We start from the raw sequence: 18,065 nt of genomic DNA on the forward strand, positions 1-18,065 counted from the left end.
TTCTTTACCTTTAGCGGTTCTTAAAAACATTTTAGAACACCTATGAATTGTTTAAACCCATAATATGGTGGTCTTCATATTATAAGGTATGATCCCAAGGAAGTTTGTCATACTTGTTTTCTTTCTTTTATTTTTTTGCCCTCTTTTCATTTTTTTTAATTCTCTTTTGATTTGATTCTTTCAATGGATTTTTCTATGTTGTATAGATTTTTTATACAAGATTAAACAAGAAAGTAGAAATAACACAGCATGGATTTCAAGCTGAACAAAAACTTTGCCAGACAAATAATAAACTGCCCCTGCTAGTGTTCTGGTACTTGTACTGATAAACACAGACTTATTTCTTCTAGTCATGGAATATAACATCTGTTTTTGTATTCAACATTTGGATTACATTACAACCAAACAGGGAAAAAACAGAATTAGTATTGCAGAGAAGAAATAACCACCACCATTACTCTCTTGAACTAATAGTATAACATCAATCACAATGTATTTCAAATAGGTCAGAGTATTATTGAATAAATAAACTAAATGTGGCAATAGCATTGCCAATATTTGGTACTTTATAATTTATAGTATTTTCCATAACTTGATAAGTATTTAATACAGGAGTCAAAAAGAGATAATTTTTTCTATGGATAAATCATGTTCACAGCTAGACTGTTTGGCTAATAAAAAAGTTGCATTATTTTGACTGGCCTGATAGCAAGGCTTGACTTTTGCCAAGTGATATTAAAGTGACACGAGATGCGTCTATTACTATTCATATACTGATACTTCAAAGTTTAAATCATTCAGGTAAAGAGTTTTTAGTTTTAATCATTAGCATACTACAACCTTTTTTACTGCCACTGCAAAGTGGTAACTTGAACTACACTGATTTTATAGAGAATAGACAAAACAAAGATACCAAAAATCATATTCTCTCCACAGAGGATTTTCAACCGTATTTAACTTAATTAAGGTACAATAGAGATTGAGGATCTAATGAGACATGTACAGTGAACTGTTAAATGAAGACTTGTTTCACATAATTCTAGATTGCAAATCAACTAGCTCTATTGTTATAAAGTCCTAGAATAAGCAATTATCCGTTTTTTGTTTCATACAAATGAGAATACATATTACGATAAAACTATTTACTGTTTATGGTATGTGGAGAAACTTTATACTGAAACAATGAAAAGAAACTATTACAATTAAATTTGTATATCATTAATAATAATAATGATAATATCAAGGACTGCTGCTACTTCTAACAATAAAAATTGTAGCTATAGCAATATTTTATTTGTATCACACATGTTGCCATAACAATGTGTTATTTGTATCACAAATATATTAACTATTTCCAAACCAGAAGACGCAGCTGGTATCACAGCAGTTAGCAGCAGATTATTTAAAAATGTATCTGGACCTAATGTTTACCCCCGTACTGTGCCTTTTTTTTTTTTTTGCATGTGTTGCAAATATTTGATACAGCTGATTAATGGTAATTAACAATTTAGTAATTAATGAGATTATTCTAGGTTACTAGTTGCAAGCAATGATCATTCTTACTGGTGAAGTAAACACTCCCCTATGCAATTTGATTCTGGATTTCCTCACGGATAGACCCATAGACAATATGTGTTGGCAATAACACCTCCAAGAGAATCACTATGAATATGGCGCTTCCTCAGGGCTCTGTTCTGAGATCTCTGTTGTTCACCTTGTTAGCTCAGGACTGCACCACCTAGCTTAACTTGAACTACATCATCAAGTGTGCAGACAACACAACACCAAATCAGCCTACAGGGAGAAAGTCAACTCATCATCCAGTGCAACAACCTCTCACTAAACTTGAACAAGACCAAAGAGATCACTGTCAATTTCAGAAGGCAGCATAAAGCACACTCCTCACTAAAAACCCATAATGAAATAGTAGTGAGTGTGGAAAGCAGAAAAGTCCTGGGGGTACATATCACAGATGACCTAACATGGAACATTAATACTACTGCCATTGTAAAGAAAGCACAGCATCACCCTCATTTCTTGGGAAAGATGAGGAAGGTAAACCTCCCCTCTCCAATCCTCACTACCATCTACAGAGGCACCATAGACAGTATACTAACCAACAGTATTGTAACTTGGTATGGTACTTGCTCCACCTCAGACCAAAAGGCCCTATAGAAAGTGGTTAGGGTAGCAGAGAAAATCATTGGAACCAGGCTTCCAGTCATCCAAGAAATATACCTGTTGCAGTGTCTCAGTAAGGCCAACAAGATAACCAGAGACACAACCCACCCTGCCCATGGACTGTTCACCTACCACAGTAGGAGATGCAAAACAGCCAAATTCAATAAGAGTTTCTTCCCATAGGCCATTGCAATACTAATCTCATACCAACGCCATACTATGCTGGACTCTGAAAAAGGCTGCTGAAAATTCCAATGACAATACCTTATATTTTTTGTGCAATATGTCAGTGCAATACCACTACTAAAATTATTAAATTCATATTTTTGAGCACTAATCAAAGCTGTAAAGTAACTGTGCAGTAATGACTACTGTGGAAAAAGTGTCCTGTATGTGTAATCAATATGTATAGTAGTTAGAGTTTAAGAAGATAATGTGTGTCATGTCAATACTAGCAGCTGTACTGCAGATCTATATGTGGAAATGCCTCCACCTGAGACAACAATTTTGTTCAGTGATGCAGAAGTTCTACAGTCTGAATGATAAAGTTCAATGACTTTAAATGATTATACAAAATCAAGAAGTTTTCATTTATTTTACCGACGGTGTTATTTACAGTTTCTAGATTTATGGTGTACTTGGTCATAAAGTTAAGAAAACTTAATTTGTAATCCAACAGGCCTTGACTATTTAGTCATCTGGTATTCCTTATCCTGGCATCAGTGCATCAGCTCTGTTTAAAATGATTCCAGTATATTAGCACATTAATTTAAAGGAAAAAGTGAAACTGATTTTGAATACCAAATTCTATTACTGTATAACCACTTAGCTCTTGGTTGCATACATTTCTATTTACTCCAACATGCTCCTACCCCAAGCTTTCTTCCATGAGGTGAGGTCAAGCAGCATCTCATTCTGTAACACTGTTTGTCTTTACATAATCCTTCCTTTGAATAACTGAGCATTCTAAAGGCATTAAAATCAATAAGTTTGCCATTTTGTTTATATAGAGTTTGCTTTTAATCTGCAAACATTGAATCAGCTACACCATGGTAGAAAAAACACTTTCATGCATTTTCAGATTTATAGACTCAGGCTGCTTGCAGCCAGCATGCTTCATTCTTGTTGTACCCTATAATTAGGCCAACCATCATCTCTCTAAATTTATATAATTTTTAACCACTACTTCCATGGCTACTATGCTCACCCAATTGAAAAAAAAGCAACTATTGTGTAATGAGTTGGCAATCTCTTAACTTCACCTGCTTCCACTGATTTCATCATAACTGTAATTATCACATTCTACAAATGTAACATTTCCAAACTGAATTAAAATTAATTAAAAATACCGAAGCAAAGTTAGGAATAAACATGCTTATTGAAACTGCTTTTTTAGGCATTACTCTGTGTAGATTATTGTAGGAAAAAGAAAGCAAAGGTCAACCTCAAAACTACAAATCCTAGTAATTTGTTTATCTCTGTATATACTGGAATCTAATACCACTGGAATCATGCACTTACCTACTAAATAATGTACTATGGGGATCTCAATCTAAGATTGTCGACGTGTAGCATGCCCTTGCTGAAACTCTACTGTGATTTAATTATCTGAGAGGAAAGTTTATAATTGTGATCAAATACTGGTACTTTATTACTCAGAAACAGTTGCGTTAACTTTTTAAAATAAGATTTGATAATCTCGTAGTAATAGAATAATTACATTTTTTGGAGTTTTCAGAAATATCTGCTGCCGTGACAGGTGTTCTACTCAGAGATCACAGCAGGGTAAGTATCTAAGGAAAGAATCTGTTTCTGTACAAGATGTATTGTTCTAATGTACCAGTTTCCTACAAAATGTACTCCATCCAAGACATCAACAACATAAAACAAATCTTCTGAAAAGTCTGATTCATCAACTAGACATACAAGTAAGAGACAAAGCTCATTAACAGTTCATTAAGAGGAGAAACTTCAGAATGAATTTTTACTTAAGTAAAATATATGGCTAAAAATAATACAGACATTTTTTGAAGATATTGAAATAAGAAAATCTGAGGATTTGTGGTGATATCCTTTTGTTCTCATGTTGCAGTATTCTCACATGTGAGATCCTCTGCCTCAGGCATCCCAAACATCTGACTCATTTACCAAAGCTTAAGGCTGGTTGCTGTGTGGTGCATGGGATGTCACACACTGGACCATAAACCGTGGGCCATAAATGGGATGTCCACATGCACAGACCTCAGAACTGACTGCCCAGTTGGATAGTAGTGTAAGGAAAATAAAATGATAAACAATAAAGCACTGTGGAGAGGACAAACCACACCGGACAGCCGAGATAATTTGAACAGGTTTATTCCAAAGTTAAACGTTAGACAGATCACCACGTTTTTCGTCAAAATAACTATGAGACTTCATCAGACAAAAACCTGATCTAATTATCACATATATATATATATATATATATATATATATATATGCTGACAAATTTTGAATTGACCAATAAAACTGTTTAAAATATCCTCTTGAATATACATGTAAATAAACAATTTCAAAAACTCATTCAACAATTTAAATACTTTGAATACATCCCTATTATTATGCATATAGTATATAATACATTAAAAACCTTTTATTTGTTTGTACATAATGTATTTAATATATTTATAAACATTAAAACAACATTCAGCCAAGAAACACGAGTGACTAATCAGTGGAACAATATTCCCATCTAGTAGTTAAAATGGATCCTTTTGACCCTTTAGACTCCCCCCCCCCCTTCGGAGGTCAGAAAGGATAAAAAATCAGAAAGAAGGAAATTTTCAAATGAATGGATGGAGGGACAGGGGGTGGGGCAGGAGGTAATTTATCCTGAATACACAGAATTTCTCAATATTGATAGCAATAATGTTAATACTAATAATGATAATATCAATAGAGAGTTGGAAAATGTACATGACAAAACTGTTATTTGTACAAGTGCTAATTTTAATATATTTAATTACACAGAGTTGGACATTAATGACACCTATTTTGAATTATTTTCTAAGGGCTTTAATTTCGTCCCTAGGACTAAATGTGATATGAGTAGACTCATAATCAATGTTAAGATGTTTTTAAGGAAAATAAATTTAGGTTTAATTTGTGGTGAGGTTACATTAGAAGTTGACCATTCCAAAGAGTTAAAGAAAAAAAGGACTTGGAACTCCCCTATACATACACAATTAAAATATTTTGAGAATATTGTGGAGAACGAACTTAGACAAGCTATTAGAAAGAATCGATTTACCCCCACCTTACATTAGAAGAGCAAAAATTGCTCAACAGTTTAAGGGAGAATTCGAATTTGAAAATAATGAAACCAGACAAAGGTGGGGGGGGGGTGGTATTTATGAACTCCATCACATATGAAGGTAAAATGTTTAATATACTATTAGAAGAGTCTAAATATAGCAATGTTTCTATAAATGAAATTAATATTGGTTATAAGAGAATTTATGCAACATTATATGATTTGTTTTTGGAGGGATTTATTGTATACAGTATGTTGGAATTTTTGCATAATAATAAACCCAAAATACCATCAATTTTCGGCATTCCCAAAGTGCACAAGAATTTGGAAGACCCTGCCTTACGTCCCATTGTAGCAGCGGAAGGTTCAGTGATTTCTCCTCTGGCAAGATATATTGATATTAAATTGAAAAACCTAATGTTTAAAGGAACATCCTACTTGAAAGATTCTTGGGACTTTTTAAAAAAAGTGAATGATATTACCACCAACGAAGACATTATTTTTGTCACTATAGATATAGTAGATTTGTTTGGTTCAATACCACACGACATAGGAATAGAATGGTTTGAAGAAGCTATTAGTTTTTTTTTCAAGAACTAAAAGATGATGAAATGTATACATGTGTTAGTTTGATGGAAATGGTTTTGAAATATAATTATTTATTTTTTCAGGGAGAGTATTATCACCAACTAAGTGGGGTAGCCATGGGAGCAAGATGTGCTCCCATATATGCAAACATGGTTTTAAATACTTGGGAGGATAAAGTCATACATAATAGTGTATATAAAGAATGTTGGAGTTTATACAAACGCTTTTTGGATGACATTATTATATTCTGGAAAGATAGTATAGAAAGATTAAATGAGTTTATTAAATACATTAATTGTACTACCACTTTTTTAAAATTTACTCATGAAATGGATGCACGGATAATTAATTATCTTGATGTGACAATAGAAAAGGATGGAGACAAATTTAAATCAAAGGTTTTTAGGAAAAAAAACTTTTCCAATTCATATCTGCATTTTAAAAGTGGGCACCCATTACATCAAAAAAGAAGTATTGTAAAGGGCCAAATGGTTAGGATTTCTAGGATGACATCGAATGACCAAGATTTTATCACAGAATTAGAATTTCTAGTAGATATGTTTTTGGATAGGGCTTATCCACTTGACTTTTGCAATCATATTAAAGAGGAAATTATTCAAGGGAGGAAAAATAGGTTTGCACCTATATTGAATTATAGCCTCCCCATTAATAGTGGCCTCGGTTCATTAGAACCTAAAAGACTCAAACAAGGAAAAGACATATAGTCAGGCATTTATAACTGATTTTAGTGGGGATGCAGGTATTATACATCAAGTGATTCACAGAGAATGGGAAAAATTCCTTAACATCACAGATCTTAATTTAAACAAATCAAAAGATTTTTTTAACATTATTTTTAGGAGGGGACATAACATTAAAGATTGGTTGACAGTTCAACATAAAGTGAAGAAGAAGAATTAAAATAGGGGGCACTTATTTGTGTGGTATGTGTATGCAATGTGCACACATGACCAATTCACACAGTATTTTTATTGAAAAAAAGAGAAAGAGAAATCATTGGTAAAGTATACAGTAACTGTAATTCTTTTGGAGTCGTATATATCACTATATGTGATATATGTTTGGCCTTTTACATAGGGAAGATGGAGAGGAAGATAAGAAGGAGAATTTACAAACATTTGAATGACATTAGAAACAAGAAAGAATGTAATGCCTTATACAAACACACGAACACCTGCCCCCTAGCTAAGTATAAATTCTTCATCTTAGAAGAAATTCAAAAGGATGAGAGAGGTGGTTTGTGGGAGACTCACATTGAATGCCAGGAATTATATTGGCAAATTGTTTTGGAGGCTAATAAATTCCTGGGTCTAAATGACTACATCTCACTCGCCCCAGTTTTGAAATTAAGGGCAGCAAAACTGTAATTACATCACATTAGGTGTCATATGTACACATATTTATACTTTTATACTTTTATATATTATATATGATAATATGCATACATAAATTTTAACATATTTTTCATTAATATTTTTATTAACAATTTATCAATAATTCTAATTTATCCATTGTTTGCAGATATATTTCATTATTTAAGTGGTGTTTTGAAATGTTACATGTTTATCATTTATTATTATTATTATATATACACTTATTTATACACTTATTTATATATTTATAAAGTTTAGGTTTATATTTATTAAATATCAATATTTTATATACTTTTTATAGAGGCATTTTAGGTGCCATTTATATTCATATGTATAAAACAATGTTTATCTATCTATTTATTTTACCCTATATACAGGATTATATATATATATATATATATATATATATATATATATATATATCTACATTTTTACATATTTCTATTCATCTTTAGTTTCTCTTTGATTTCAGTATAAAAGACAAAATATAAGTATATACACCATTTTAACTACTAGATGGGAGTATTGTTCCACTGATTAGTCACTCGTGTTTCTTGGCTGAATGTTGTTTTAAAATTTATAAATATATTAAATACATTATGTACAAACAAATAAAAGGTTTTTAATGCATTATATACTATATGCATAATAATAGGGATGTATTCAAAGTATTTAAATTGTTGAATGAGTTTTTGAAATTGTTTATTTACATGTATATTCACGAGGATATTTTAAACAGTTTTATTGGTCAATTCAAAATTTGTCAGCATATATATGTGTGTTAATCAGATCACGTTTTTGTCTGATGAAGTCTCATATTTATTTTGACGAAAAACGTGGTGATCTGTCTAACGTTTAACTTTGTAATAAACTTGTTCGAATTATCTCTGCTGTCCGGTGCGGTTTGTCCTCTCCACAGTGCTTTATTGTTTATTGGTTATGTTTGCACTGTGCCTTGTTTTTCAAGTTTATCAGAAAATAAAATGATGCCATCCAAACAAGGAAAAGGTCCTCTAAGGGGTTTGAGGGAGGGAATAAATACTGCAACATGGAAGAGAATGACATCTATGGATATGGTAAGATTTTATACAACTAATCTAAATCTAATGATAAATGAGCCAGATGTTCAGGACACCTGGGGCAGTGGATCCCACATGTGAGAATACTGCAACATTGAAGAGAAGGCCATCTACGGTTATGCTAAGATTTTACACAATCTTTCCTTAAAAGTTAGTAGAAATCAACTTGATTCATTTTGTCATATTTTGGATCATAATGTCCCAGTCACTCTCTTTTATATTACAAATATAGCACAAATACCTTTGGTGAAGTCCTCCACAAAATAAGAAAAAACCCACAGAGATATTTATGTCAATTTTCTATCGTATGTAGATGAATAAATGGTACTGAAACAGCTTGGTATATATATTTTTTTTCTATCAGAATAGGTTCAAACATAATTAAGTTAGGCAATGACCATGCTATAAAAACTTGAGACAAAATGTGCCTTAGCCTCTAAGGCACTCAAAAATAATACAAATGTCATTATCGTGTCTCTAGCAAAAATAAAACTGATGAAAAAAGAATAACAGCCAATATTTTTTAACTATTTAATGTTTAACAAAACAATTTCAGAGTGATTATATGGAATGGAGCTGTACTTCACAAAAGAAAACTCGAAAGAGAAAGTTGGAAGGCTGTAGCTGTATTTTAAAAAAATACAAATATTAATACAAGAATAGATGATTTTTTTTGTATTAACTGAACATATTTGAATCCAAGCAAACCGAGAAAAAACTGAAATAGTACATTTAGAACATAACCACAGGACATCAAACTACATACAATGTCTTAGGCATATGTAGTAACAAAATAACTTGTACAAAGATCAGGACTATTCACAGAAGAGCAACAGAAGAAAAAACATTAAATATGTCAACTCTACTCCACCATTAGATGATGCCGTACTTTATTTCAATACAATCTTCATAGACACTCTCAATAACCTTGCACCAATGCGTATCAAACGTACAAAGCTTAACCATGCCCTCAGCTAACAAAATCAACTAAACAATCTCTCCTTGTGAGAGACCATGCCTGGAAAGCATGGGAGAAAAATAAAATAATTTAAGCTGAACAACATTTCAAGCAATTCTGCAATAAAGCCAAAAAACTTGTAACATACGATAATAAAAATGTCTTCTCAGTACAACTAGCCAACCAACAAAAAATCCAAAAAAGTTTTGGAAATCCATCTCCTCTTTGCTAAATCCAGGAACCCTACATTACCCAACACCCTGCCTAGAAAATAACCCACAACAAATAGCCAACATGTTTAACACCCACTTTATTACTTCCATCCAGAAACTTCTGAATGGCACCGATAGTGATAGAAAACTAAAGTCTAAAAACTCAGTCCAATACTAGAAAACAATATCGTTCTCTCATCATTACCAACAAACTCTTCTAATACTAACACCCACACTCCTGACTTTAATATACAACCAGCACCTAGAGCCTTGGTAATCAGACTGCTATACAAACTGAAGCCATGCTCCCTATCTGCTGATAAACTTCCACCCGAATATCTATAACTCGCTGCCAATGAAATTGCTTACCCTGTCAGTATTCTTATAAATTGCTCCATCACAGAATCATATGTCCTTACTATATAGGGAGAAAATCTATTGCAACCCCATTACATAAAGGTGGGAATTCCAATGAACTTTCGCTCCATCTCTATACTCTTCCCCTCTATCAAAAATACTGGAAAAATGTATACATGCTCAACTTCTCAAACACCTCGCAGACAATCTCCTTGCCTCAACGAAGCATGGTTTCCATCCACCACACAGTACCATTACTGCTTTACTGTCCTTTACCAATACAGTAAACAAAGCCTTAGATGCCGGCCTAGCTACATCAATAATTCTGTTAGATTTATCTAAGGCTTTTGACACAATGTCTCATGCTTTACTGCTAAAACAGCTAGGAAAATCGGGCTGCTTCTCTAATGTAACATGCTTTTCCTCCTATTAAGCTAACAGAGAACAATCAGTCATATGGCTCAATCAACAGTCAGAATATCAAGCCAATCATATGGGCATCACACAAGAATCCATTTTCAGACCCCCTACTTTTTAATATCTTTATAAATGACCTTCATAATATATCACAAAGTAAACTCATTCAATTTGTAGACAATTCCACCATTATCTCCGACAACCTCTCAGATGTCCTTAAGCTCACTCAAAAACTCATTTACATCCATTGAATCCTGGCTAAATGATTTTCAGCTTCTATTGACCCCAAACTAATCCAAACTCCTACTTTTCTCTACAAAACCACCACACACTGACTTCAAAATTTACTCACAATATAAGACAGAAATCAACTAGTAAACTCTTCAAAACTACTAGGTATAAATATCGACAATAAGCTCACATTTGAGCAATACGTCCTTAATACAATTAAGAAAACCCATTTCAAACTAGGTAAACTTTACAGTCATAACTATCTTAACACCAACACCCAAGTCAAACTAGCCAACACACTACGTATTCCCGCCCTTCTCTATGGAAGTCCAATTTTTACCAACCTTCACTCAACTCTTTAATAGTCTTTAAGTATGCTATTATAAAATAGCTCAATTTGCTTCTGGTCTGTCTAACCTTACACATCATTGCCAAGCTACATCTCAGCTCAGCTGGTTTGAATTCCCCCACTACCAGACCTCTCAACCAATCGGGGACAAATTTCAACAGAATCAGGGACAAGTCAATAAAAAATCAGGGACAATCAGGGACACTTAAAATATTAGTGCTACTAACTTGAAACATTGACAGAATCAGAGCATATGAATTAATACACATTTTCTGAAGTAAAAGAAGTCTATAACTCTTAATTATTGTCATTATTCATTAAGTGTAATTCACCACCTTTCCTCCAAAAGTCACTAGTTTTAGGAGGGATTAAGAGGGACAGAGCTAAAATCTGAGTCAAAATCAGGGACATCCCTGAAAATCAGGGACAGTTGAGAGGTATGCCCACTACCTATATTACTCAAGTTATTCTCGCTATTAACTTATTTTCTACTTCTTCTTTTAGCTGTTCCCAGTTAGGGGTCACCACAGCGGATCACCTGTCCACTCATGATTGGCAGTGGAGTTTTACAGTGTGGAGTTGTTAGCCTGGTGCCCAACCATCCACAGAAGGCACACACACACACACACACACACACACACACACACACACACACACACACACATGCCTAGGACCAATTTAGTGTCCAACCCACCTACAGCATGTCTTTGGAATGTGGGAGGAAACCGGAGCACCTGGAGGAAACCCATGCGATCACAGAGAGGACATGCAGACTCCACACAGAAGGCACACCAGCCGAGGATCAAAACAGAGAATCTCTTGCTGTGAGATGACAACGCTAGCCACTGCACCACCGTGGTCGCTCTCTTGTCCCTAACTTACTATTTAAACCAAATATCTGCCCTGCACTCCAATCTATTCTGCAAGCATACACTCTTACCCGTATACTCAGATCTACTAATAAATATCTTTTAAAGGTATCCAAACCTAATAAGACAGCTGGTCAGTGTCTGTACTTGCCAATATATGGAATGCCATCCCCTCTCACATCACTCAAAGCCTTTAAATCTGCTCACAACATTTTCTAAGCAACCCCATCTGCTCCTGTGCCATAAACCCCAAGCTATCATGACCCACACCATAACTTCTTCCCCTATTCACATAAAACCTTTATGGCCTCAAATACATTCATCAAACAGCCACAACATATACATGTTCTGCTTTTTGCCTCTTGATGACTGCACTTCTATTTCTGTTTTTATATTTTTCCTATTTTTATTTTTCATTTCTTATGTTCCATTATCAGCCTCATTTTTATCACTATCATTATTATACTGTGACTATTTTATTGTTTTCACTATTATTACAGTGAAGAACCTGCCATATGTTGTAAATATATGCATCTCTTCTGACAATCATATGTTATTTTTTGTAATATATATATATATATATATATATATATATATATATATATATATATGTATATGTGTATATATATATATATATATATATATATATATATATATATATATATATATATATATATATATATATATATATATATATATATATATATATATATATATATGTATGTTTTTGCTTTGTATCACATAGTGTTTTTCTGGAGCTTTTCTCCCCGGGCCTCCACTGAAAATGGGTCATTAGACTTTCCCAGTTAACAAATGTCAATAAATAAATAATAAATGCCCACAGCATTTTGAGTTGGACAAACAACATATTGCTTATTGTTGACAAAATCATCAAGGTAGATTCCTATAATTGTAAGTCCAGAGCTCATTTGGCCCCATAGTGACTCCTAGTGAAAAAGAGGAGGAATTTAAATGTTTATATGAAGTCACAATGAGAGCATGATTCATAATCAAAGTACGAAGTGCAAAGTTGCATAGAGTTTTCCATCAAGCAGCAAAATAAAATCTAGTTATGGACAACCAAAGAAGCCAAAGTTTTTGGCATGCTCTCAGATTTAGCTCTGGTGGGTCACGTCCCAAAGGATAGATGGATTATTACATTTGCTAGACAAAACATTTACTGCAAAAATATAAAAAAGCTACTATATAGAGTAAATGTTTGCTAAAACATTATATTTCTCCATCTTTTATATTAGCAGTTTAATTTTCTGAGGTGCCTTGCAAAGAAGTTAACCCAGTCTTGTTTATTTACTAAAAGTTTAGGTAATACCATTAAAGACTTTCCAGAAAAAAACAAGCTTCTTTCAAAATTACTGTTTTAGACATATATATACTCATTCAAATTTCTTGTAAGATGTGGGGTGCTTTTCCATAATTCCTGTATGTGCAAAGTTATAACTCATTAGCACTTCTGAGCTGTGAAATGTCACACTTCTAACAGCCTTTACATTTTGGAGCATTTTATGAAAAATCAAGTGAAGCATAAAACAAGCACATGTAAATTATTTTGTGAACAAAATGATGCTACTAAAAATGTACAAAAACAGCAATACCAACAGTGCATTCATAGCTTTACATCACTACACAGTACAAACACATGGACAGTTTTCTTCAACTGAAGTTTCATCTGATGCCATGCCATAGTTTGTACTTGTTATCAATGCACTCATAAGAAGCAGAGAGTGATAATTTAGTCCTGCTTGAAGTACATGAATTCTGTAAAATTTTCAATGAAGTTGAACAGGCAGAAACCCAATTAACTATAGAGTCTTCCTTCCACTGTTACCAGCAAACTAAGTGAATAACTTCCAGATTAGAACATGAACTAAAAGAAGGAAGAATGAAACAGAGTGCTGAAGAATGCCTAATGTAATTAGTACTCAATAAAATGTTATTTAATAAGAAACAGAGTATTTGTAGTAGTAGTGAACATGCTTGCAAGCAGATCTGAATTAATTGGAACTGTTATGCAAGTGTTCCAGGAGTTCATGTCTTCTGAAGTGCAGAATTTAGCAGAGTGCAGAGTCAATGCTCACACTACATGAATAATGGTATGTATGCTAGACTATGAGTAAGGATTTTCTCTGCCTAATAGGGAAGGATTGTTGAGTTAATTGGCAATCTTGCCTGGGATGTAGCATTTTGATTATATTTCCTCACTGCCGGGAAGAGGTCATCAATGTAGGTCTGGGTCTTTTTTGTTATGAAAAGGTCACAGTTTGCTGTTGATATGCCTTGCATGAAATTGGTAGGATTCAGCATTAAGATACTCTAAGGTCATTTTGTACAGGCAGGACATGTGACCTGCAGTCTCGAGTCACTGGCAGAGTAAAAGAATTTGCCTGTGTTTGAAGCGTCTTCCAGTGTTTTATTGACTGCACAAGCTGAGATCAAAATGTCTTGACTGCATGGTCACATTAAAACTGAAGTATCATAGAACATGGTTTATTCTTTTTCTTTGATTAATCAGACCATTACAGCTTCCTAGGACAAAATAAGAAAATTTTCACTGGACTGCTTTTGAATGTTATGGTATTAAAATACTAAAGATATAGGAGTAAAGGTTGCATGTGTCAAAGTCTAGACTATCAGAAGCCTATACAAATACAACATTCAAAAGCTCCCTACAGCCTCAAGGAGAGCAAGGCAAGATTGACCAGGGGAGAATTTAAGGATGCCCATTCAATTATCTAGGTTTACTTTAAAGGTGGCAATGTTTTTACTCCGTCATGTAGTGGGACTTTGTTTCAGAAATGAAGGATACACAGGAATAGGACTGCATCATGACAAGATATCTTATTTATCTGTTAATGATGATTAAGTTCCTTTAACAAGGTATTTGAGGGGCTATTTGTTCTGTGAAGGATTGGATCTTTCATGGCTCAACAAGCAACACAAATATTTCCATGGATGAGTCTATAAGAGACTGAATAAACAAAGGGATGCCAGTCCATCCTGCTAACAGACTTTTTGAAGCCACTGAACCTTTTAGTTATGAATCTTTGAGGTCTCTCAATCTGAGTAACATATTTAGACAAATATTTAACAAAAGATGCATTATATTCAATGACTGGTTTGATTAGATACAAAAAGGGATATTAAGACGCCTTTGTATCTGCCTTTGGTAACTATATGTGCTGGACTGAAGGCTTTTTGAACTACTGTGGAGAAATGGTAGTCAAACAATAAGGAACCATCACCAAGAGCACCTAGATCCTTATGACCTTGTTTAATTAGAGGGGTTTCACCAACATGGTATGTGAAATGTTTTATCCAAAAGAATTACGCTACATCTTTTCACATTTAATTTCAGGTCTGCAAAAATAGATAACCATAAGCCAAGCATACTGGCCTGAAGGTCTGAGAAATAGAGGGGCAGTCGACACTGAGCCCTCTGTTGTATACCACTGGTAAAGGCTTTTGCTTCCAAAATTGGGACCTGTGACTTTAATCACACAGGTTCTGGCAGAGAATCAATTGGGTATTCACTGCACAGGATAAGGACTTATGTTCATATTTACAAGTCTGTCAAATAAGGCCTCCATAAGAAACTATCAAAATGCCTTGAGCAGGTCCAGATATGCTGTATGTTCTGCATAATCACTATTGCTGTGGTTACTTTTTCAAAAATAATGAGGTTAAGGAGGCAGGATCTTCTATTGACAAAGCCAAATTGCTGAGACTCCAGAGTTAAGACATTTTCAATGTCTAATTAATGAGGTCTGAGGCATGCTCCTAAGCTTTACGTATATGGCCAGCGACACTAACAGGCCTATAGTTATGAGACTAGGTGGTTGGATAGCTCTTGTGTAATAGCATTAGAGAGGTGGTTTTCCAGGCTTCAGGAATTTAAGCAGTGGAAAGGCTTATGTTACCCCTTGTTCTGACATGTCTTGCCAAAGCATTGGGGTGTCTATTCCTTTGAATAACACGCTTTAAAATCTTGTCCCCAATGGTAGGGTTCATCTTTACTATATGGCTATCTGCACTGCCTGTGACGCATTATATACAGGAAAGATAGGGATAGGATTTTAGAGCATGTTTATGATACTCAAAGGAACAGAGACACCAATGCTTTGGCAAGACATGTTAGAGCAAGAGGTACTGAACATTCATTTAAGTTTTTTGTTTTATAGCTAGTTAGTCTGGCTAATAGGGGTGGTGATATTAGAAATGCAACTGAGCAAGGAAACAGAAGTGGATTCTAAAACTTAAATCTTACTGTGAACAAGACTTAAATGATAAAATGAGTATTAAGCCTTTTCTTAAGAGTCATGCACTGAAGTACTGAGTGGGTGTTACTCTTTGGAGGCTTGGCTTTTTCAAGCTAGTTTACTGGCTGATTTTTTTTTTCCTGTGTTAGATGACATCATTGTTAATTAAGTTATCTGGTATTTAATTGGTTGTATTGATTAAGCTCTTTTTTTAACTATGTTTTTATCGTCTGAAGGAATCTTGTTCTGAAAGTGCTAACCTTGTTTCTTAAGTGGTGCTTTTATTAAAATGCTAGTCCTTAGCTTTGGTTGTTTGGAGTCATCCTTTGTTTCTCTACAAGTTTGACTTGTGTGACTCCCACTTTTGCTTGTGTGCCATTTCTTTGTGCTGCAATTAAACTAAAAGGTACTATCATTTTCCTTAAAGATTATCTTTTTGCATCTTTAGGTGTCAGCATTTTCAACATGGGAAAAGGAGCTGCATAAAACAGTGTTTGACCCACGATATCTCCTCCTAAGTTCTGATGAACGTAAGCAGGTAATACGTTTTAAATATTTTTTATTTCAAAAGAAGAATGCCTTTCTAAAATGAAATTAGTGAAGTTACTATACTGATTTTGTTACTTAAGACTGATGAAAAATTGACTGCAAGACAGATGACATTATTAAAGACAAGAAATCATACATGGAAAAACTCAATGTGAAGAAAAATAAAAAGTGCTTATATTACAGAAGGAAATATAAAATATGTTAGCCGAGTATCTCTGCAATGTATTTGTGATACTGCCAGCACAGCTATCTGGAATGTTGTAAATAATTGTGTGTCATTTGTGAATATCAACATGATCTATATAAGATGTTTGTGTTACAAATATATTAGAAGTGTATGTCATGTGTACATCAAACTGCTTGAAGGTATTTGGGAAGTGCTGTTTGAGATGCAACCACAGAGTAACCTACTGGAAAAGAACAGAAATGTACATGCACTGTTGTAACTGTTTAAATGTATATATTTTAAGAGTGGAAAATTGGATACAGGAGGTTTAAGTTCAATGTAGTAAACTTAAAAAAAAATAGCTGAAATTAAATTACTTTATGGCTGCACAATAAAAAGATATTTCAGTTTCCATGCAGCAAGGAGACACAATGTTTAAAACTAGGGAGCTTTCTGTATAGTCTTGGAAGTGTTTTATTGTTTTATGACTTTCAGCCTTTGCAAAATATATGAGGAAAAGCCTTTGTCTATGTACTTTTACAGGCAGATGCTAAATGCCACCAGCTGCCATCAATGGTTGTTTTGGGCCTGGGAACTAAAAGTCAGATGACATGAAATGACATCATTCTGCAAGCTAGCCCAGCAGTAATATCTGAGAAGTCTAAGAGAGAGAGAGAGACAGCATTCTGTATTTGACCTGACTAGAGGAGACCCATTCACCACACATTTGCCTTCCTCTAAGATTTTAGGGAATTGTAACTCTCAGATATAGTCAGGAATATAACCAAGCTTAGTTTAGATATTTTTCTTCATTTATTTGAGACTGTCCTGCAATGCTGCTTTAAATATTTCCTGTGATTTTGAACTCTGATATCACTGTAAATATATATTTAGTATTGCCTTGTTCTTTTACTATTTGTTATTAAATATATTTAAACAGTTCATTGCGGCTGGTCTGTCTAGAGATATTTAAATTCTGAGAGTATTTGCATATTTGTTTGGTGACACTGTGGGCCACTACTAATAGCCTTGCTCTTGGTCAAACTACCATTTGTATGAACAGTAGCATTACTCATTAAGATTGAACACCCTTTGTTATGGGCCTTAAAGTAGCTGACAAGGAGCTAACTGGTGGCAGTGATAACTACC

The 18,065-nt window shown here is 33.9% G+C and overlaps 1 protein-coding gene across 1 annotated transcript in view; it reads left to right on the forward strand.

The window, feature by feature from the left end:
* The window catches only part of TCERG1L (transcription elongation regulator 1 like), a 2,969,407-nt gene that overhangs the window by 2,566,349 nt on the left and 384,993 nt on the right, over positions 1-18,065 (forward strand). Inside the window, exon 12 of the mRNA XM_044056336.1 lies at positions 16,650-16,739. Coding sequence (XP_043912271.1) covers positions 16,650-16,739 — 90 coding nt within the window. The remainder of the gene's footprint in view (positions 1-16,649; positions 16,740-18,065) is intronic.

The sequence above is a fragment of the Protopterus annectens genome, chromosome 14.part0 (assembly GCF_019279795.1).
Source record: "Protopterus annectens isolate FY-2018-M chromosome 14.part0, PAN1.0, whole genome shotgun sequence".
Taxonomy (NCBI): Eukaryota; Metazoa; Chordata; order Ceratodontiformes; family Protopteridae; genus Protopterus; species Protopterus annectens.